The following is a 23,589-nucleotide window of genomic DNA, read 5'->3' as shown; positions in this document are numbered from 1 at the left end:
TAAGAGATCATGTTGGGTTCTCTGCTGTTAGCACAGAGCCCATTTCAGATCCTCTGTCCCCCTCTCTCTCTTCTTCTTCCCCACTTATGCTCTCACTCTCTCAAAAATAAATAAACTTAAAAAAAAAAAAAACAACAAAGTGGCTGTACCATTTTTCATTCCCACCAGCGATAGATGAGAGTTCCTGTTGTTCTACATCCTTGTTGGCATTTGGTATTGCCAGGGTTTTGTTTTTGTTTTTGTTTTTTGTCAGTTCTTTTATTTTAGCCAAGCTAATAGATGTGTACTAGTTATTTCATTGTTTTTTTGAATTTTTAATTCCCTAATTGAAGCATCTTTTCACATACTTACAGCTATCTGTATATCTTCTCTGGTGAAGTGTCTGTCATCATTTGTGCATTTTTAAATTGTGTTGCTTGTTTTCCTATTGTTGAATTTTGAGAGTTCTATGAAGAGTTTATATACATTGCATACAAGTCCTTACTATCAGATAACTTATTTGCAAATATTTTCTCTGAGTATGAGGCTTGTATTTTTAATCTTTTAACATTGACTTCTGGGGCGCCTGGGTGGCTCAGTTGGTTAAGCACCTGACTCTTAGTTTTGGCTCAGGTCATGACCTCACAATTCATGATGTTTAAGCCTCATATTGGGCTCTGTGCTGACAGCAGCACCTGCTTGAGATTCTCCGTCTCCCTCTCTCTCTGCCCATTCCCTGCTTGTGCTCTTTCTCCTAAAATAAGTAAATATTTAAAAAATGATAAAATTGTATTAAAAAACATTGACTTAGAGCAGCATTTTGAAAGTCTAGATTCTTTTTTTTTTTTTTGCATGTGGATATCTAGTGCTTACAACACCATTTGCTGAAAGGACTATTCTTTCTTTCTTCATTGAATTGTCTTTATCAGTTTATTGAAAAAATGACACAGGCATCTATCATAAAACCCAGCAATTGTCCTCCTAGGCATTATTTTAAGAAAAACAAAGATGGGGCGCCTGGGTGGCTCAGTCCGTTAAGTGTACAACTTTGGCTCAGTTCATGATTTTGTGGTTCATGGGTTTGAGCCCCATGTTGGGCTCTGTACTTACAGCTCAGAGTCTGGAGCCTGCCTCAGTTCTGTGTCTTCCTCTCTCTCTGGCTCTCCCCTATTTGTGCTCTCTCTCTTTATTAAAAATAAATAAACATTTAAAAAAAGAAAAAAGAAAAGCAAAGATATAGGTTTATACAAAAAATTTAGTAGTTTTAACATATAGTAATCAAAAATTGGAATCAGCTCTGATGTCCTTCAATAGGTGAATGATTATAAAAACTATGTAGCAAAACCACAAACTAGTATTTAGCAACAGAAATGAAATATTGATATATAAAACAACTTGAATTAGTCTCCAATTATCCTGAGTGAAGAAAGCCAATTCCAATAGGTTACATACTATATGATTCCATTTATTTTACATTCTTGCAATGACAAAATTGCAGAAAGGGAGAACAGATTAAAGAGATGATGGGGTGAATGGGAATTGTTGTGGCTATAAAAGAGCAACATGAGTCCACTTAATAACAGTAATATATACATTATTCTCAAGTGTATATGGAACATTCTCTGGGATAAACTATAACACAAGTTTCAATACATTTAAAGATAGAAATAATACAAAGTACTTTTTTGACCACAGTAGAATGAAATCACACCAATAACAGAAATAAAATTGGGAAATTCATAAATATGTGGAAATTAAGTCACACACTCTAAATGACTGATGAGTCAAAGAAGAAATCAAAAGAGAAAGAAAATAATTTGAGATAAATGAAAACAAGGACACAACATACTAAAACTCATAGGATGCAGCTAGGGCAGTACTTACAGGGAAATTTCATAGCTTTAATTTAATTACATAAACTGGAAAAGAATACACCAAACCTAAAACAAGCAGAAGGAAGGAAGTAATAAAGATCAGAGCACTAATTTATGAAAGAGAGAATATGAAAACCATAGAGAATGTAAAGGTAATCAAGAGCTGTTTCTTTGCAAAAGTTAAAAAATTTGATGAGCTCTAGCTATGTTGATCAAGGAAATAAGAGAGAAAATTAGATTATTAGAATCAGAAAAAAAGAGGGAAATTACCATCTTACAAAAATAAAAAAAATTATAAAGCAATACTATGAACAACTGTATGCCAATAAATGAGATAGCTTAGATAAAATGAACACATTTCTAGAAAGACAAACTATTGTAATCAACTCAGGTAGAAATAGACAATCCAAATAGACCTCTAACAAGTAAAAGATTGAATTAGTAATACAAAAAACCTATTTTCAAAAAAAGCACAGGCCCAGGTGGCTTTACTGCTTAAGTCTATGAAACACTAAAAAAATTAATATAAATTCTTCACAAATTCTCCAAAGAAATAGAACAGTAGGGAATACTTCACAACTTATTCACTCATTCTGTGATACCCTGTCTCTAAAACCATAAAGGACCTCACAAATAAACTTCAAACCAATATATCTTTTGAATATGGACACAAATACAGTGACATGTAAATAGAATTATATACCATCACCATGTGGGATTTATCTTAGGAATGCAAGGATGGTTCAATATACAAAAAAATCAATTATAATTAGATGAGAACTTCTTCAATCGGATCTTAAATCATCTTAAAAACCTACAATTAGTATATAATACTTAATGGTGAGAGACTTGGACACATTCACTCTAAGATCAGTAACAAGCAATGGTATCCACTCTTGCCACTTCTTTTTTAAAAAAATTTTTTTTTTCAACGTTTATTTATTTTTGGGACAGAGAGAGACAGAGCATGAATGGGGGAAGGGCAGAGAGAGAGGGAGACACAGAATGGGAAACAGGCTCCAGGCTCCGAGCCATCAGCCCAGAGCCTGACGCGGGGCTCGAACTCACGGACCGCGAGATCATGACCTGGCTGAAGTCAGTCGCTTAACCGACTGCGCCACCCAGGCGCCCCTACTCTTGCCACTTCTATTCAACCTTGTACCAGAGGTTCTGGTCAGAGCAACTAGGCAGGAAAAAGAAATAAAAGGCATTTAGATAGAAAAAGAAGTAAAACTATTTCTAATCACAGATGACATAATCTGGTACGTAGAAAATCTCCAGGAGTTCAGTAAAAAGTATTAAAACTAATAAAAGAGTTCAGCAAGGTTCCAGGATAAAAGATTAACAGGCAAAAATCAATTGTATTTCTATATGCTTGCAATGAACAATCTGGAAGAAAAATTTTAAAAATGTTTCCATTTATAGAGGTGCCTCAATTGGTTAAACGTTGGACTTCAGCTCGGATCATGATTTGCTGGTTCGTGGGTTCAAACCCCTCGTGGTGCTCTCTGCTGTCAGCACAGAGCCCGCTTCAGATCCTCTGTCCCTGCCACCCCCCGACTCTGTCCTTCCCCTGTTAACATGCTCTCTCTCTCTCAAAAACAAAAATAAAACCACTTCCATTTATAATAGCATCAAAAAGAATAACATAATTGGGAATAAATTTTATAAAAGAACTGAAAAGTTTATATACTGGAAGCAAAAAAATATTATTGAAAGAAATTAAGGGATACTTTCTCAACAAAGGGGGTTTAGAGGGAAAATACATCAACATTATAAAGGCCACTTATGAAAAGCCCACAGCTAACATCATCCTAAATAGTGAAAAAAATGAGAACTTTTCCTTTAAGATCAGTGACAAGGATGTCCACTTTCACACTTTTATTCAATATAGTATTAGATGTCCCAGCCACACCAATCAGACAAGAAAAAGAAATAAAAGGCATACATATCAGTAAGGAAGAAGTGAAACTGTCACTATGTTTGCAGATGACATGATACTATACATGTAAAACTCTAAAGACCCCACCAAAAAACTATTAGAATAAATGAGTTCAGTAAAGTTGTAGGATATAAAATTAATACACAGAAGTTGGTTATGTTTCTATACACTAATAATAAAGTAGCAGAGAGAGAAATTAAGAAAACAATTCCATTTACAATTGCACCAGAATAATAAAATACCTAGGGGGCACCTGGGTGGCTCAGTCAGTTAAACGTCTGACTTCGGCTCAGGTCATGATCTTGTGATTGGTGAGTTCAAGCCCTGCATCAGGCTCTCTCCTGTCAGCATGGAGCCCACTTTGGATCCTCTGTCTGCTCCCCTCTCTGCCCCTCTCCTGCTTGTGCACTCTCTCTCTCAAAAATAATTAACCATTAAAAAAAACCCTAAAAACAATCTTAAAAAAAAAAAAAGAATAAGATACCTAGGAATAAACTTAACCAAGGAGGTGAAAGACCTGTACTCTGAAAACTATAAAACACTGATGAAAGAAATTGAAGATGACACTAATGAAAAGATATTCTATGTTCATGGATTGGAAGAATTAATATTGGTAAAGTGTCCATAGTATCCAAAGAAATCTACAGATTCAACATAATCTGTATCTAAATACCCCAATGGCACTTCCCCCCAACCCCAAAACAGAACTAGAACCAATAATACTAAAATTTGAATGGAACTGCAAAAGACCCTGAATAGTCAGAGAAGTCTTGAGAAAGAACGAAGCTGGAGTTAGCACAATTCCAGACTTCAAGATATACTACAAAGCTGTAATAACCTAAACAGTATGGTATTGGCACAAAAATAGACACATAGATCAATAGAACAGAATAAAAAGCCCAGAAATAAACCCATGCTTTTATGGTCAATTAGTCTATGATAAAGGATATACAATGGGGAAAAGAATCTCTTCAATGAGTGGTGCTGGAAAAACTGGATAGCTACACGCAAAAGAATGAAACCAGACCACGTCTTAAATGTACACAAAGATAGGGGCTCCTGGCTGGCTCAGTCAGTGCAACATGCAACTCTTGATCTTGGGTTTGTGAGTTTGAGTCCCAAATTGGGTGTAGAGATTACTTAAAAACAGTATCTTAAAACATACACAAAAATAAACTCAAAAGGATTTAAAGATCCAAATGTGAGAACTGAAACCATAAAACTCCTGGAAGAAAACATAGGCAGTGTTTTCTGACATTGGCTATAGCAACATTTTTCTATCTATGTCTCCTCAGGCAAAGGAAACAAAAGCAAAAATCAACTATTGGGACTATACCAAAATAAAAAGTTTTGCACAGTTAAGAACACCATCAACAAAATGAGAAGGCAACCTACTGAATGGGAGAATATATTTGCAAATGATGCATCTGATAAGGGGTTAATATATAAAATATATAAAGAACTTGTATAACTCAACACCCGAAAAACAAATAATCCAATTAACAAATGGGCAGAGGACCTGAATAGACATTTTTCCAAATAAGGCATACTGATGGCCAACAGACACATGAAAAGATGTTCAACATAACTAATCACCAGGAAAATGCGAATCAAAATTGCAGTGAGGTATCACTTTACATCTGTCAGAATGGCTAAAATTTAAAAGCAAGAAATAACAAGTGTTGGTGAGGATGTGGAGAAAAAGGAACCTTTGTGCATTGTTGGTAGAGATGCAAATAGGTGCACCCACTGTGGAAAACAGTATGCAGGTTCCCACCCCCCCCCCCCAATTAAAAAACAGAACTACCATATGAAATAGTATTCCACTACTAGGTATTTACCCAAAGAAAATGAAAACACTAATTCAAAAAGATATATGTACCCCTATGTTTATGTTTATTGCAGCATTATTTATAATAGCCAAAATTTGTGAGCAAACTAGGTGCCCGCTGATATATGGATAAAGATGTGGCATGTGTGTGTGTGTGTGTGTGTGTAATAGAATATTACTCAGCTATAAAAAAAGGATGAGGTCTTGTGATCTGTGACAACAGAGATGGACCTACGAGTATCATGCTAAGAGAGAAAGACAAATACCGTATGATTTCATTTAATATGGAATCTAAAAAACAAAACAAATAAAAAGCAGGAACAGACCCATAAATACAGAGAACAAACTGATGTCTGGATTTCAAAACTTACTGTAAAGCAACATTAATCAAGACAGTGTAATATTGGTATAAAGAAATATAGATCAATGGAATGGAACTGAGAGTCTAGAAACAACTCATGTGTCTATGGCCAACTGATTTTCAACAAAAGGGCCAAGACCATTCAATGGGGGAGATAGTCTTTTCAATAAATGGTGCTGGGACATTGGAATGCCACATGCAAAACAGTGAAGCTGGATTCTTAACTCACACCATATATAAAAATTTACACCAAATGGATCAAAGTCCTAAATATAAGAGCCCAAACTATAAAATTCTTGGTAGAAAACACAGGGGTAAATTCGCATAACCTCAGATGTTAGCAATGGTTGCTTATATATGAGACTAGAAGCACAAATAACAAATGAAAAAACAATTAGATTTCATCGAAACTGAAAACTTCTATGTTTCAACACACTATCAAGAAAGTAAATGTACAACCTACAGAAGGGGAAGAAATATTTTTAAACCTTATATCTGATAAGGAACTTGTATTAGAATATATAAAAAACTCTTACAACTCAAAAATAAAGAAAAATAATTCAATTTAAAAATTGGCAAAATATCTGAATAGACATTTCTCCAAGTAAGATATTTAAATAACCAATAAGTACATTAAAAGATGCTCAATGTTTTTAGTCACTAGGGAAATGCAAATGAAAACCACAGTGAGATATCTTCACATTCACTTGGATGGTCAGGTAACAAGAATCGTTGGTGAGAATGTGGAGAAATCAGAACTCTCATATACTGATGGTATAAATGTAAAATGGTGCAGCCATTTGGAAGGCAGTCTTGTTCTTCAGTTAACTAGTCACCATATGACCTAGTAATTCTATTCCTATGTATATATTAATGAGAAATGAAAACATGTCCATACAGAAACTTGTAAACAATGTTGATAGCAGCATTACACATAATCGTCAGAAGGTGAAATCAACTCAAGTGTCCATCAGTGGATGGATAAGCCAAATATGGTACATCCAAACAACGGAATATTATTCGGCCATAAGGAGTGACGCACTAATACAGGCTACAACATGGTTGAATCTTGAAAACATGCTAAGTGAAAGAAGCCAGTTACAAAATACCACATATTCTGTGATTCCATTTATTATGAAATATCCAGAATAGGCAAATGATAGAGACAAAGAGTAGATTGATGGCTGCTTAGGGATTATGGGAATGGGGCATAATAAAGGGTATGGAGTTTCTTTTTGAGGTGATGAAAATGTTCTAATAGTGACTGCCGTGATGATTGCACTTATGTGTGATCACAGTGATGATTGCACATACGTGTGACTCTACTAAAAACCACTGAATTGTACACTTTAAATAGATGAACTGCATATTATGTGAATTATTTATCTCGGTAAAAATTTTTAAGGGGCAACATGAGGCATTCTGAGTTGATTAAAATGTTCTGTATCTTTAAAAACAAAACAAAAACCTAGTAATGGAATACGTGAGTTCTATGGTTAGTGTATGTTTTTAACTTTATAAGGAACTGTCAAACTTCAAAGTGACTACTTTGTCTTCCTGCTAGCAATGTACAAAAGTTCCAGTTGCTGCACGTTCTCATGAATACTCAGTATTGTAATTTTTAACAATTTAAGCCATTCTAATAGGTATATGTTGTTATATCATTGTGGTTTTATCATCTATCACTTACATTTTCTGAATGACTAATGATGTTGAGCATCTTTTCATGTACTTGTTTTAGTTGCCATCCATGTATCTTTAGTAAAGTGTCCTAAGTTTAAAATAATTAATTAAAGGGGCATCTGGGTGGCTCAGTTGGTTAAGCGTCCGACTCTCGATTTCGGCTCAGGTCATGATCTCACAGTTCATGAGTTTGAGCCCCACATGGGCTCCACACTGACAGAGCAGAGCCTGCTTGGGATTCTCTCTCCCTTTCTCTGTGTCCCTCCCCTGCTCATGTGCACGCTGTCTCAAAAACAAACTTTAAAAAATTACAGAAGTAATTAAGTTAAATTTAAGTTACAAAAGAATAGTAATTTTCACAAAAATTAGAAACTTAAAACCAAAACAGAAATAACATTTAAAGATGAAGAACGATGTGGAGAATAATATTTGCCATGTATGTGAAAGGACAGGGAGAGTAGATACCATATGTGAAGAGATGATGGACTTTGCTCTTTCTTTTGAGTGTATCTGCTGTGTGTATATATAACCTCTTACTGCACCAACCTAATTTGTAAAATGCTCTGACTCCTCCCATGTGATCTGGAGGCTAAAGTTGGGAGGTGCCCAATATGATCAGGTCAGAATTTTGAGAGGCAAGGAGTCCTAGGCTTGGACAATACAGGCCCACAGTGTTCTGCTTACAAACAAGGTCTGTGGGCAGAGGTAGTGGGAAGGTGTGGGGCATCAGTAGATGGAGTAGGGAGGTCATCAGGCATTAGGGGTAGGTGTGAGGAGAAAAGGGACAGTGGCACAGGGGTCACCAGGAAGAGTACAAAGGATAAGGATAGGGCAAATTTTTGGCCATTATTTCTCCAAATATTTTTTTCTGTCACTCACTTTTCTATCATGTACTTTGAGGACTTCAATTACTTGTATACTGAGCCACTTGATGCTGTCCCATGGCTTATTAATACTATTTTTTTCTTTCCTCTTACGGACTTTTTCTGTCTTGGAACATTTTTATTGCTATGGCTTTACATTCACAAATCTTTTGCGATGTCTAATCTATTTCATCTTTAGAAGCTTGTGACTTTCTTGTTATGTTTGCACTTAATTTTTTGATCATAATGGATAATGCTATAATTCATTTTGGATCGTGTCCCTGCTTCTTTGTGTGCCTGGTAGTCTTTGTTTGGATGCCAGACATTGTAAACTCTACTTTGTTGGATGTTGCATACTTTAGTATTGTTATAAATCCTCTTGAACTTTGCTTTGCAATGTAATTAATTAGCTGGACAATTTGATCCTTTTGGGTCTTGCTTTTTTCTTAGATGAATCCGGAGCACTGTTCTAATTATTCTTCAATATTGAGGCAATACTTCCTAAGTACTCTACCTCAACCAAGCCTGTGAGTTATGTTTTTCTAGTCTGGTTCGTAGGAACAAGTGCTGTTCTTAACCCTGAGTAAAACCTAGGCAATTTTCACTCTAATCTGTTCAGGTGGTTTTTTGCCTAGCCTTGGCTATTTCCTCATTTGCACACACTGATCAGTGCTCAGTTCAATATGCACGGATAGGGTAGGGCTTCCTCTGCTGAGTTCCAGGGTTCTCTCTCTACGGAGTTTTCTCCTTTCTGGTGTTATGTCCTGTGAACTCTAGCTGCCTTGGTCTCCCTGGGCTCTAGGCTTTATTTCTTCAACTCAGGTAGGTCTGCTGGTTTCCTCAGGTTACCCTACCTTTGCTGCAGACTGGAAACTCTCTCTCTGGGTAGTAAACTGGAGCAGTCATAGGGCTCAATTTGTTTGTTTTTCCTATTTCCCAGGATTACTGTCCCTTGCTTTCTGACATTCAGTGTCTTGAGATCATCGTTTCATGTATGTTGACTGGCTTTTTTGGTTGGTTCAGGCAGGACGGTCGATTTGGTTTCTGTTACTCCATCTTGGCTGGAAGTAGAAGTCTCTGACATCTTTCTGCTTAACTTCTCCTCTCCAAATAAGAGTGTTAAAACACTGATTGTCAAAATTTTCTTCAAGGAGGTATTTGTTAAGTGTCAGGACTTTAACTACGTGATCCCAGTTAGTCCTTACAACCATGCAGGTTTTCTTAACCTCATCACCATTTGACAGCTGAAAAGCAAGGCCCAGAGTTTTGCTGGTTTGGACTTCAGCAAGCCTGTCAGTCCTGAGGCCATGTGCATTCTGTGGCTCCAAAAATTTCTTAATGCTTTGCTGCAGAGTTGTCTGGGGAGTTGACTGACCCACATAGCATCTCTGGTTCCTCATTCCTTAAAGAAGGGCTCATACTTGTAGCCTGGCTTTTGGGGTATTCATACCCACATGCACTCTGTACGCTGGCTTGGTCAGGCATGCATGTATGCTGGTGTCTCATCCAGCCACTTGACATGAATGAGAAGGCAGTAAGATGGACACTAAGTAAGGAAGCATCCAGAGAGGGTTATCAGTGGCCAAAGTCACCCAGGCCTTCTAATTCCGAATCCAGGTCTCTGTTTCCAGACTTGAGATCCCACACAGCTGGCAGGGAGGCAACAGTGAGGTGCATAACACAGAGGTAAAGGTGCTCAGTCCTTACCACACTTGAGGTTTCCGTGATTCTAGCTATTTCCTCTCCTGTGGGTCAGCCTCTGGACCACTTTCTAAGAAAATCCCAGCTTTCAGGTAATTCTTCAGAAAACTCAAGCCTGTACTTACTGATTTCCTTCCATGAAATTGGCAAGTCAGCTGTAGCTCTTGGTTGCCAGTATGATCAGAGACCAAGGGGCCCCACCACCAGAAGAACTTTGAGGCATGGCTTGGGAAGAGACTTATGTGAGGTGGCCTATCGGTTACCCCCAGCTCAGCCTCAGATCCTTCAAAGAAGTGACCTCCACAGTGGGAAAGAATTTCTGCACAGAGAGGCTGGGGCCAATAGATGACATCAAAAATCCTTTCTGGTTCTGATGTTCCATTATTGCCCATTTCAGGGGAAGGTGGAAGTTAGAAGGAAAAGGCAGGGGAAGCCAGGATGATTTGGTATCCAATGCGTGTTCATTTATTTTACACTTACAAAAGAAATCGCCCACCCCTCTGCCCCGTTCCCCCAAAAAACAGTCTCTTTTTACAAACATTTAAAAATTAAAACCAAATGAAGATAGACAAGTTAATTTCAGTACAATTATTTTTCAATGTAGCTGTCATAATTAGAGTTTAAATTTCCTACAAGTGACCAATGTCCAAGTGACTTATAGGGAAATCCTGATTATTGGCCAAAAGGAAAATTCCATATTACAAGTTAGCAAATTCTAGTACAAAAATAGTCCGTGTTGGAATAGGCTTTCCTTTTACATAGGTCTCAGGGTCAGTCTACTGACCGCATAATACACTAACATTTCGGGGTTCTCTCTCTTTCACAAATGGCTCATTCGTCATAGCTGAAGCAGCACGGTGCCTGCAGTGGCAGGGACTAGCGTCCACCTTGGGACCGTGCTGGAGACGGCAGGCCTGGGAGTGCCTCACTGACCCCAGGGCAGCAGGGCAGGGCCCCAGCCCCAGCTCTGCACAGGGGTCCTGGAGGGAGGGATGAATGGCTGGCAGAGGTTCCCCCTTCTGAGGGAGCAACAGGCCCAGGAAATAGGGGAAGTCTGCCCAGGAAGCTGGGCTGGTGCTGGCACGGGACAGCCCACCTCTTGCCAGTGTCTCCTCGTCCTTCTGTAGCCTGACGAGGTGAGAGGTGGTCCTCTGTGTTGTCAGCGGCGAGAGTGTGGCCCTGCCCTTGCTGTAGCCAGGGGAGGCCTAGGCAGGCTACTTGTCCCTCAGGATATCGAGCTGCTCCTGACACTCGGTGAAGAGGCGCTGAAAGCGGAGATTCTGCCCAATGACTGGCAGTAGCTCCTTCAACAGCTCCCTCTTCCGGAGACCCTGTGGACACAAAGAGTGACAGTTAAATTCAAGTGTCAGTGAGGAGACCTGAAAGATGGGGGGGCTTCCCTGGCCTGGCAGAGAAATTTTGTCTGCCCATCTGACCCCCAGAGACCCCCTGGAGCAACTACAGATGGATGAGAGCAATTTCTCTACATGCTGGCAAGTCCTAGGCAAGCCAAAAGCGTGAGCTGGGGCATGTGGGATGGAGTGGCAGGGAGTAGGGAAAGGACATAGTGCAAGGATACAGCAAAGAAAACCAGGGTAGGTTCTGCTCCTCTGTGTCCCCTAAGTTTGCTGGCATAATCACCACTGGCCTTGAACTGTACTGATTAGTGGCCATGGTAGCTTGGCCTTCCAGACCAGGACAGAAGTAGGATATTAGGGTAGAGGGACAGGTGGATAGCCATCCAGGAATGGCTGTTCCCTCATGTGGATTTTCTCTAGGGGACTGAGGTCAAATTCAAGGGAGAAGAGGCACCTGGGAGGCAGTGGCTGGCCTTGGTTTTATAATCCTGGGGCCTCTGCCCTTGGGCTTTGCCAGGAATCTTTCATGCCTGGGTGCACTGGCACCATGGTCTGCCTGGGTTCTCCTGCAACATGTACTGTGAGGAGGGGTCTCCACTGCACAGAACCCTGAGGAGCACATCTGCTGCAAAGAAAAAAACCACCAACCAACAACACTGACCATTGGAAGTGAAGGAAGGCCCAAGATGTTAAGATAAGCATGGTAACAAGACAAGGAATTATAGAAAAGAACCAAGTGTAGATATTAAGTATGAGCAACATAGTCATTGAAGGAGATGGGATTTGCGGGAGAACAGACACTGCTGAAGACCAAGTCAGAGTAGAGTCAGATGGAAGACCACAGATCATGCTTGAGGAGAGAGGCAAGAGAGGGGAGGAGGAGAAATTGTATGGGAAAAGTAAAGGCAGAAGGAGGCAGCAAATGGGCGCAATATCTACATAATGGGTCCCAGAAGAGAGAAAGAAGAGAGTAGGAAATATTTAAGGAAATAATACAGGTGCATTTCATATAATAAAATCAAATGGCCTTAGGTTGAAAGCCTCCATGAATGCTGATCATGTAAGATATGGAAACATAATAAAGGTCATATATGAAAACCACACAACTAACATATTTCAGTGGTGAAAAACAGAGCTTTTCCTCTAAGATCAGTAATAAGACAAAGGTGTCCACTCTCTCTACTTTTATTCAACATAGTACTGTAAGTCCTAGCCACAGCAGTCAGATAAGAAAAAGAAATAGGCATCTAAATTGGTAAGAAGTAAAACTTTCACCATTTGCAGATTGCATGACACTATTATACTATACCATTATAATATATTACACTATTGTAATATATTATATTATATGTAGAAAACCCTAAAGACTCCACCAAAAAACTAAAACTGATAAATGAGTTTAGTAAAATCACAGCAAAAAGTTAATATATAGAAATCTTACATTTCTTCACACTAATAACGAAGTAGCAGAATAGAAAATAAGGAAACAATCCCCTTTACAACTGCACCAAGAACAATAAAATACCTAGGAAGACTTGTACTCCACAAAAACTGTAAAACATTGATAAAAGAAACTGAAGACACAAATAAATGGAAAGATATTTCATGTTCATAGATTGGAAGGACCAATATTGTAAAAATGTCCAGATCACCCAAAGCAATCTACAGATTTAATGCAATCCCTATTAAAATACCAACAACATTTTTCACAAAACTGGGGGAAAAAAAGATATGGAAAAGCTGGTATCTAGACATGTTAGGATAAAATATACAGAATTTGAGGATATCAAAGACAGAAACATTCTGAAAGTTTCTAAAAAACAAGAGCATATTACCTACAAAAGGAGAGATACCAAGATACACAATAAAGTAGTATTTATAATATACTGGGGAAAAACCTCATAACCTAAACTTTTTTACCCAAATAAGTATTCATATTAAAGGGTATAATGAAAAGTATTCTTAGGCTTATAAGACCTCAAAAGGTTTGCCACAAAAAAGACCCACTGTGAAAATGTTTTGGAGGAAATACTTGAAGTAAGAGAAGATAAATCCAGACAATGCTAAGAGACATGAAAAGAAATGTGATCAACTATGGCTAAAGTTTATATTAGCCTTAAGAAAACCAAGAAAACAAAAAATGTAAATGGTTTGAGCTTAGCAATGAGGGGAAAAAAAAAAAAAAAGCTTGTCAGATTAGATAAAATAAAAGCCAGCCATCCAATGTTAGTAAGAAACATATAAACATGGATGCAGAAGGGTTAAAAGTTGGAGAGAGATACGTTAGTAAAGAGTAAAAAGAGAGCCAGTATTTTACAATTACCAAAGAGGACTTCATGACAAAAAGTTGCTGAGGAAAGAGAAAGTCAAAGAGAGGGACAAAACCACTCTCAGGGAGATTTTAATACAAAACCAACTAGTGATGGGTCAGAAAGGGAAAAAGCTGCAGATTCAGGTAATCTGAACTGAACATTTAGTAAATAAGACTTAACGGACATATACAAAATGAAAATACATGTTCTTTGGCACACATAGAAATACAAAAAATTGCTCTAAAAGTAAACCTCAAAAAATAGGCATCATGTAGACTGCAGATTGGCATGGTCGAATACAGCCTACTATATGTTTTTGTAAATAATTTTATCAAAATGCAGCCACACCGTCCTTTTGTTTATATACCATGTTACAACAGCAGAGTCAAGCAGTTGTACAGAGACCGCATGAATTTGCAAACCCTGACATGTTTACTCTCTGGTCCCTGACAGAAGAAATTTGCCAACCCCTGATATAGCTCATGTTCTCTAACTAAGACACAAATAGAACTCATGAATCTAATTAATCAATTAAGTTAATTAATGAAATTGTTAATTGAAACTAAAAATGACTTACAAGTGAATGGCAATAAAAACACTATATACTGCGAAAATGGTGAAATGCAACAGAAGAGGGGCTCTTATAAGGATACTTAAAAACATAAAACATCTATCAGAGTACATACAAAAATGACAACCAATTACCCGAGTCCAACTTAGGTATCAGAAAAACAAAAACAACAAAAAAACAACACACACACACACACACACACTAAAATAAAATAAAATAAAATAAAATAAAATAAAATAAAATAAAATAAGAAAAGAAAGAAAAAAAGACATCAAAAAAACTTATTTATTTTATTTTGGAGAGAGACAGATAAGCAGAGAGAGAGGGGGATAGATGATCTGAAGTGGGTTCTGTGCTGACAGCACATAGCCTGATGTGGTGCTCAAATTTGCGAACTGTGAGATCATGACCTGATCCAAAGTTGGATGTTTAACCGACAGAGCGACCCAGGAACCCCAAGAAAAAACATTTTTAAAAATAAAATGAGATAATAAAGAATTGAAATCAATGAAATTAAAAACTTTTGATAGAAAAGATGAATAAAGACAAGTCATTTGTCTGATCATTTATTGATCAACAACTTTATGCCAACAAAACTGAACATTTAGAGAAAATGGACTAATTCCTAGGAAAATATAATTTATCTAAATCAATTCAAAAATAAATAGAAAATAGGAGTTAAATCTTACCACAAGGAAAATAACAGGTATACTAGTTTTGTAAACTGATGTTTAAGAAATTTCCAAGGAACCGATTTTTCCAAATTTATATAAACTCAAAGAACAAAAAAAGAGGAACTACCTCCAATACATTCTATGAGACAAAATAACCTTGATTCTAAAACCAGACAAAAATAAAATGAGAATGAAAGATCCCAGGCCAATTTCACCCATGAAATCAGGTGTACAAATCTCTAATAAATTATTAGCAATTAGTTCTAACAGTGAATGAAAAGATACTATGACCAAGTTATTGTTTATCCAAGAAATTGAGGATAATTTAATCTTAGAAAGCTTATTAATTTAATAGGTTTTAATATTACAGAAAAAAGGCACAAGAATTGGAAAACAGGAAATAAAACAACTATTTAAGATGATTTGGCTGCTTACTCTACACAGAAAACACAAAACTACTGATAAATTAATAATAATAATAATAATAATAATAAACATAACAAAAACGTGTAGAAAGATGTTTGGTGACTAAAATACCAAAACCAAATGCATTTATATATATATACAGCAGCAATGAATAATTAGAAAACATAAATAGGACAATATACTGTTTAGAATAGCCACAATTATAAAACATCTAAGAATAAATCTAACAAAAGACATGGATGGCCTATGTGCTGAAAGTTATAAAACTGTATTGAAAGCCATTAAAGAAAACCTAAATGAACAGAGAGTGCTGATGGGAACAACGGCATAGTTTAGATATCATGATGGAGGCTGCAAAAGGGCAGTGGTGGGCAAAGTGGTGACTGAGAGCTGTAGGGGAACTGTGGACCTGTGGATGCCTATGGGAAGGATACGATGAGTAGAATACAACAGAACATCTAAGGTTATGAAAAGAAGCAGGAGTGAGATTTCTAGGGAAAGTGAAACACTTAAAAGCAGCTACGTAAATGGGGAAATGGAAGAAAAGCACAAGCAAAGACCTGGGAAAAAGGCATCCCCAGAAAAGGCTGGAGGACCAAGAGCCTTCATGACCAGCTGAGTAGGGGAGCCAGTCTGCAAAGACTGGAAAGGTGGCCTTTTTTTTTCAAATGCCCAATATTCAGCAAATGATGACAGGGCATTCAAAGAAACAAAGAGGGGCGCCTGGGTGGCGCAGTCGGTTAAGCGTCCGACTTCAGCCAGGTCACGATCTCGTGGTCCGTGAGTTCGAGCCCCGCGTCAGGCTCTGGGCTGATGGCTCGGAGCCTGGAGCCTGTTTCCGATTCTGTGTCTCCCTCTCTCTCTGCCCCTCCCCCGTTCATGCTCTGTCTCTCTCTGTCCCAAAAATAAATAAATGTTGGAAAAAAAAAAAAAAAAAAATCAAAGAAACAAAGAAACATGGCCCATTCAAAATAACAAAATAAACCTCCAGAAACTGACCCTAAGGAAACACAGGCTTGGAACTTATGTGACAAAGACTTTAAAACTATTGTCTTAAATATTCTCAAAGAGAACATGAACAGACATATTAGGAAAATGATATGTGAACAGAATGAGAATATTAACAAAGAGACAGAAATTATAAAAAAGAACCAAACCAAATTCTGGAGCTTAAAAACATAGTAGCTAAATAGAAAAATTCACTAGAGGGGTTCAACAGTAGACTTGAATAGACAGAAGAAAGAATAAATAAACTTGAATTCAAGTTATTTAAAATTATTGAATCTGAACAGCAAAAAGAAAATAGAATGAAGAAAAGAGAAAACAGCATAAGAGACTTATAGGACACCATCAAGCAGACCAATACATGCATTATGTAAGTCCCAGAAGAATAACAGAGAGAGAAAGGGGAAGACAACTTATTTGGAGAAATAATGGCTGAAACGTTCCCAGGTTTGAAGAAAGACACGGATTTGCAAATCCAAGCTCAACAAATACTCCGTGTAGGAAAATCCCAAATGAACTCATACTGTGACACATTTTAATCAAATTATGTGAAGTCAAAGACAAAGAGATAATCTTGAAAGAAGAAAAGTGGCTCATTATGTAAAAAGCATCCTCAATAAGACAATCAGTGATTTCTCAGCAGGAACACTAAAGGCCAGAGAAAAACTGATATCTGAGAATACCATATCCAGCAAAACTATCCTTCAAAAACAAGAAAGAAATGAACACATTCCCAGATAAATAAACTGATGGATTCATTATGATTAGAACTACCCTATAAGAAATGCTAAAGGGAGTCCTTCAAGTTGAAATAAAAGGATGCTAGACAATAAAATATAAAGTTCTCTGGTAAAGGTGAAAACAAGGACAAATATAAAAACCCATATTGTGTACATTTGTTTGGTAATTCCATTTTTTATTCTTTTATAAGATTTAAAAGACAAAAGCATAAGAAATTATAAATCTATGTTAAAGGTTATAGAATATAAAAAGATATAATTTGTGCCTTCAATAACAAAGTGGATGGAGTGGAACTGTAAAGGAGTAGGCAATGTTTTTGTATACAAGTGAAATTAAACTGTTATTAGTTTAAAATAGACTGTTAGAACTTTAGAATGTTTTTGTTTTCCCTATGGTTATCAAAAAGAAAATATCTATAGAATATATACAAAATGAAAAGAGGAGAGAATCAAAACATGTCACTAAAAAAATTAACTAAATGCAAAGTAAAATAGTAAAGGAGGGAATGAGGGATAAAAAGCTATAAAACATACAGAAAATAAGTAACAAAATGACAATATTAAGTCTTTATCTGTCAGGAATTACTTTAAGTGTAAATGGATTAAACTCCCCAATTAAAAAAATGGGTAAGAAACCAGGATCCAACCATATGCTACCTACAAGGAACTCACTTTAGATCTAAGGGCACACATAGGTTGAATATGAAAGGACAGAGAAAGACAGTTCATGGAAATAGTAACCAAAATACAGAAGAGATGGCTATACTAGTTTCATGCAAAATAGATATTATTTCAAAAACTATTACAAGAGACAAAAGTATAATGTATGTATACGTGTCTCTCTGTCTCTCATAAAGTATACAAGAGCCATTGTATAATGATAAAAGGGTCAATTTCCCAAAGCAGATGTAACAATTATAAACATATGCACCAAACATCAGAGCTCCTAAATATATGAAGAAAACATCGAGTTGAAAGGAAAAATATATAGTTCTACAATAACTGTAGGACACTTGAATATCCCATTCTCAATAATGGACAGAACAACCAGAGAGAGGATCAATAAGGAATACAAAGACCTAAAAAACAATATAGACCAATTGTACCTTACATACATATATAGAACATCACACCCAACAACAGGATACATTTTTCTCAGGTGCACACTGAACATTCTCCAGGAAAGACCACATGTTAGGTCACAAACAAATATCAATAGGTTTAAAAAGACTGAAATCATAGAAGTATCTTTTCCAATTAATGGAATGAAACCAGAAATCAAAAGCTAATGGAAAACTGGACAATCTGCAAATATGAGACAACATATTGTTAACCAATGACTCAAAGAAGAAATCACAAGGGAAATTAGAGAATATCTGAGACAAATGAAAATGAAAACAATATACCAAGAATGACAGGATGCAGCAAAAGCAGTCATTAGCAGAAATTCATAGCTTTAAGAATATACAAAGACCTCAAATCAGTAACATAACCTTCCATCTTTGAAACTAGAAAAATAAAAGCAACCTAACCCAAATCAAGCAGAAGCAAGAAAATCACACAAGTGAAAATAAAATGGAGAATAGAAAAATAGAGAAAATGATGAAATCGAAACATATTATTTGAAAAGATCATCAAAATTGATAAACTTTTGCCTAGATGGATTAAGAAAAAAAAAAAGAGAGAAGACTTGAATCACAATCAGAAATGAAACAGGGGCATTACAACTGATGCAATAAAAGTAAACATTATAAATAAACAATTTTACACAAACAATTGTACACCAACAAACTGGACAACCTAGACAATATGGACAAATTCCTAGAAACACATAGCCTACCAAGACTGAATCATGAAGAAATAGAAAATCTGAACAGATCTATAACTAGCAAGGATATTGAATCAGTAATCACAAATCTCTCAACAAAAAAAGACCCAATGACTGCCCAAATGGCTTCGTTGGTGAATTTCACCAAACATTTAAAGAATTATTAACAATCTTCAATTGATGCAAAAATTTTTTTGACAAAGTTCAACACTCTCTCTTTGCAAAAACACTCCAAAGACTAGTAACAGAAGTAGTCCACCTCAGTATAATAAAGGCCATATAAGAAAACATCACACTCAATGTTAAAAGACTGAAAGCTTTTGCTCCAAAGTCAGGAACAAGGCAAGAATCCTAGCTTTTACCAGAGTACTGGAAGTTCTAACTAGAGCAATGAGGAGAGAAAATGAAATAAAAGGCATCCAAATTGGAAAGGAAGAAACGAATCTTTCTTGTTTGTAGACAACATCATCTTATATGTAGAAAACCCCAAGGCTCTATAAAAAAAACCTGTTAGAATAAGTGAATTCAGCAAATTTGCACAATAAGAAATTACACAAAAATCAGTTACATTTTTGTACACCAACAACAAACATTCTGAAAATGAAACTAAGAAAACAATTCCATTTACAATAGTCTCTGAGGAATAAAATACTTAGAAATAAACTTGACCAAAGAGGTAAAAGACTAGTACACTGAAAACTATAAAATATTGCTGAAAGAAATTAAAGGTAAACGGAAAGACATCCTCTGTTCATGGATTGGAAGATTTAATATTAAGATGTCAGTAACACCAAAAACAATCTATAGATTTAATGCACTCCGTATCAAAATCTTAATGGTGTTTTTCACAGAAATAGAATAATTCATCTTAAAATTCATATGGAATCTCAAGGGACCCTGAATAGCCGTAAGAATTTTGAAAAAGAAGACAAAAGGTAGAGAAGCCTTTAGTTTCTGACTTCAAGACTTATTTTTGCTCTTCCTAGAAGTGGTCTGGGGTGATCTCTGCAAATGGTCACTATTCACTTGACCCAGAAAGTCCTACAAAATCATGCAAATCAAGAGGTTCAAAGCTTTGTGTTCACTTTATGAATGCATGTGAACCTGCACAAGCATCAAGGGTATGCATATCTGAAAAGTCACCAAGTATCTGAAGACTGTCACTTTATAGAAGCAATGTGTGCCATTCTGTTACTACAATGGTGGAGTTGGTAGGTATGCCCAGGCCAAAGAGTGGGGCTGGACACAGAATCAGAGGCTCAAACAGAGCGCTCAATTTTTACTACACATGCTTAAAAATGCTAAGAGTAATGCTGAACTTAAGGGTTTGGATGTAGATTCTCTGGTCATTGAGCAGCACATTCAGGTGAACAAAACCCCAAGATACAGCACAGAACTTACAGAGGTCATGTTTGGACTGACCCATATATGAGCTCTTCCTGCCACACTGAGCCGATCTTTATTGAAAAGGAGATTGTTCCTAAACCAGAAGAGGAGGCTGCACGGAAGAAAAAGATACCCCAGAAGAAACTGAACAAAAATTTATGGCCTGGGAGTAAATTCCACATAAAATAAATGCAAGTACAAGTAGAACAAAAACCAAAAAACAACCCCACCAAAACAACAAAGCTTATTTCAAAACTATTGTACCTTTTAATTTTTGAACTATGTGACTATATTACCAGCCAAAATAAAATTTTAAACTAAAAACCTGAAAATTTTAATTAAAAAAAGATAAAAGGGGATGAAGTAAACTGCATAAACAAAGCAGAACGTACGGCCTGCCTGCGGCACCAGGGGCAAGCTGCAAGAGGATCTCCCCTCTGGCCTGAAGGCTTATGTCAATACCAACTGCCACCAAGTACCACCTCCCACTCTGGGCTCTCAGTATGTCTCTCTACTGTTAAAGGCAGCAGCGTGGGACACAGCTCATTACTACCTCTCTGGCCATTGTCACAGGTCCCACCACGAAGACTGGTCCAACCCTTCGACACTGAACAATGATCTTTGAGGGAAAGAGCCTGGACCTTTGGGGTCTCCGGAAGCAAACTGGTAGCTCATATCACAAAGAGTAATTTCCCAGTATATAAAGAGCTCCTACAAACCCAGTAAGAACACATGGCAACAAAGTATTTCAACAGATAGTTCAAAGAAAGGGAGTATAAGTGGCTCTTAAATATATTAAATGATGCTTTCTAATGAGCCTCTTGGGAGGGCTGGCTGCTGAGTCAGCACTGCTGGTTTTCAGTCCACCTTCCATCCACCGCTCCATTTTCCCAGCTACCTTGAGAACCAGTTCCATTTTAAGGATCAATTCTTACCATAAAAGTGCTCACAAAGAAACTCAACAAGAGTACAGTGTTCATATTCAAACCTGCCCTCAGTATCTCGATAAAGAGACTACAAAGCAGTTTTGTTTTTTTAAAAAGAATAAATTCAGCATAGTGCTGAGGTCAGGAGTTGGCTATTTCTATGCCTGCTTTAAGACCTCTTCTACATACTCGTTAATTGCTCACTTCCCTAGACTCCCTTGAAACGAGTGTGCTCAAGTGATTTGCTGGTTGCCTGTGAAGCATGGACTAACTTCTGGGTAGCTTTTCCTTTTCTTTCTTTCTTTCTTTCTTTCTTTCTTTCTTTCTTTCTTTCTTTCTTTCTTTCTTTTTCTTTCTTCCTTCCTTCCTTCCTTCCTTTTTCTTTCTTTCTTCCTTCCTTCCTTCCTTCCTTTCTTTCTTTCTTCCTTTCTTTCTTCCTTCCTTCCTTCTTTCCTTCTTTCTTTCTTTTTCTTTCTTCCTTCCTTCCTTCCTTCCTCCCTCCCTCCCTTTCTTTCTTTCTTTTTCTTTCTTTCTTTCCTTTCTTTTTCTTTCTTTCTTTCTTTCTTTCTTCCTTCCTTTCTTCCTTCTTTCTTTCCTTCTTTCTTTCTCTTTCTTTCTTTCTTTTCTTTCTTTCTTCCTTCCTTCCTTCCTCCCTCCCTCCCTCTTTCTTTTTCTTTCTTTCTTTCTTTTTCTTTCAATATATGAAATTTATTGTCAAATTGGTTTCCATACAACACCCAGTGCTCATCCCAAAAGGTGCCGTCCTCAATACCCACCCCCCCACCCTCCCCTCCCTCCCACCCCACATCAACCCTCAGTTTGTTCTCAGTTTTTAAGAGTCTCTTATGCTTTGGCTCTCTCCCACTCTAACCTCTTTTTTTTTTTTTCCTTCCCCTCCCCCATGGGTTTCTGTCAAGTTTCTCAGGATCCACTAAGAGTGAACACATATGGTATCTGTCTTTCTCTGTATGGCTTATTTCACTTAGCATCACACTCTCCAGTTCCATCCACGTTGCTACAAAGGGCCATATTTTGTTCTTTCTCATTGCCCTGTAGTACTCCATTGTGTATATAAACCACAATTTCTTTATCCATTCATCAGTTGATGGACATTTAGGCTCTTTCCACAATTTGGCTATTGTTGAGTGCTGCTATAAACATTGGGGTACAAGTGCCCCTGTGCATCAGTACTCCCGTATTCCTTGGGTAAATTCCTAGCAGTGCTATTGCTGGGTCATAGGGTAGGTCTATTTTTAATTTTCTGAGGAACCTCCACACTGTTTTCCAGAGTGGCTGCACCAGTTTGCATTCCCACCAACAGTGCAAGAGGGTTCCCGTTTCTCCACATCCTCGCCAGCATCTATAGTCTCCTGATTTGTTCATTTTGGCCACTCTGACTGGCGTGAGGTGATATCTGAGTGTGGTTTTGATTTGTATTTCCCTGATAAGGAGCGACGTTGAACATCTTTTCATGTGCCTGTTGGCCATCCGGATGTCTTCTTGAGAGAAGTGTCTATTCATGTTTTCTGCCCATTTCTTCACTGGGTTATTTGTTTTTCGGGTGTGGAGTTTGGTGAGCTCTTTATAGATTTTGGATACTAGCCCTTTGTCCGACATGTCATTTGCAAATATCTTTTCCCATTCCGTTGGTTGCCTTTTCGTTTTGTTGGTTGTTTCCTTTGCTGTGCAGAAGCTTTTTATCTTCATAAGGTCCCAGTAGTTCATTTTTGCTTTTAATTCCCTTGCCTTTGGGGATGTGTCGAGTAAGAGATTGCTACGGCTGAAGTCAGAGAGGTCTTTTCCTGCTTTCTCCTCTAGGGTTTGGATGGTTTCCTCTCTCACATTCAGGTCCTTTATCCATTTTGAGTTTATTTTTGTGAATGGTGTGAGAAAGTGGTCTAGTTTCAACCTTCTGCATGTTGCTGTCCAGTTCTCCCAGCACCATTTGTTAAAGAGGCTGTCTTTTTTCCATTGGATGTTCTTTCCTGCTTTGTCAAAGATTAGTTGGCCATACGTTTGTGGGTCTAGTTCTGGGGTTTCTATTCTATCCCATTGGTCTATGTGTCTGTTTTTGTGCCAGGTAGCTTTTCCTTTTCTGATGTTGCTAGTACTGGCTTCCTACTATCCTC

At 37.3% G+C, this 23,589-nt stretch overlaps 1 protein-coding gene and 1 pseudogene across 5 annotated transcripts in view; one reads left to right on the top strand and one right to left on the bottom strand.

Moving 5' to 3' along the window:
• Positions 1-10,719: 10,719 nt before the first annotated feature.
• The window catches only part of LOC125149073 (protein HIRA), a 93,488-nt gene continuing 80,618 nt past the window's right edge, over positions 10,720-23,589 (bottom strand). For 4 of the 5 annotated variants that reach the window (XM_047827663.1, XM_047827664.1, XM_047827665.1 and 1 more), the window contains one exon: positions 10,720-11,565. In XM_047827663.1, coding sequence (XP_047683619.1) covers positions 11,111-11,565 — 455 coding nt within the window. In that variant the 3' untranslated portion in view covers positions 10,720-11,110. The remainder of the gene's footprint in view (positions 11,566-23,589) is intronic. The other variant, XM_047827666.1, reaches the window with a different exon arrangement.
• LOC125149079 (60S ribosomal protein L17-like) lies at positions 20,257-20,908 on the top strand (annotated as a pseudogene).

The sequence above is a fragment of the Prionailurus viverrinus genome, chromosome D3 (genome assembly GCF_022837055.1).
Source record: "Prionailurus viverrinus isolate Anna chromosome D3, UM_Priviv_1.0, whole genome shotgun sequence".
Lineage (NCBI taxonomy): Eukaryota > Metazoa > Chordata > Mammalia > Carnivora > Felidae > Prionailurus > Prionailurus viverrinus.
This window is presented reverse-complemented; position numbering and strand designations above follow the sequence as displayed.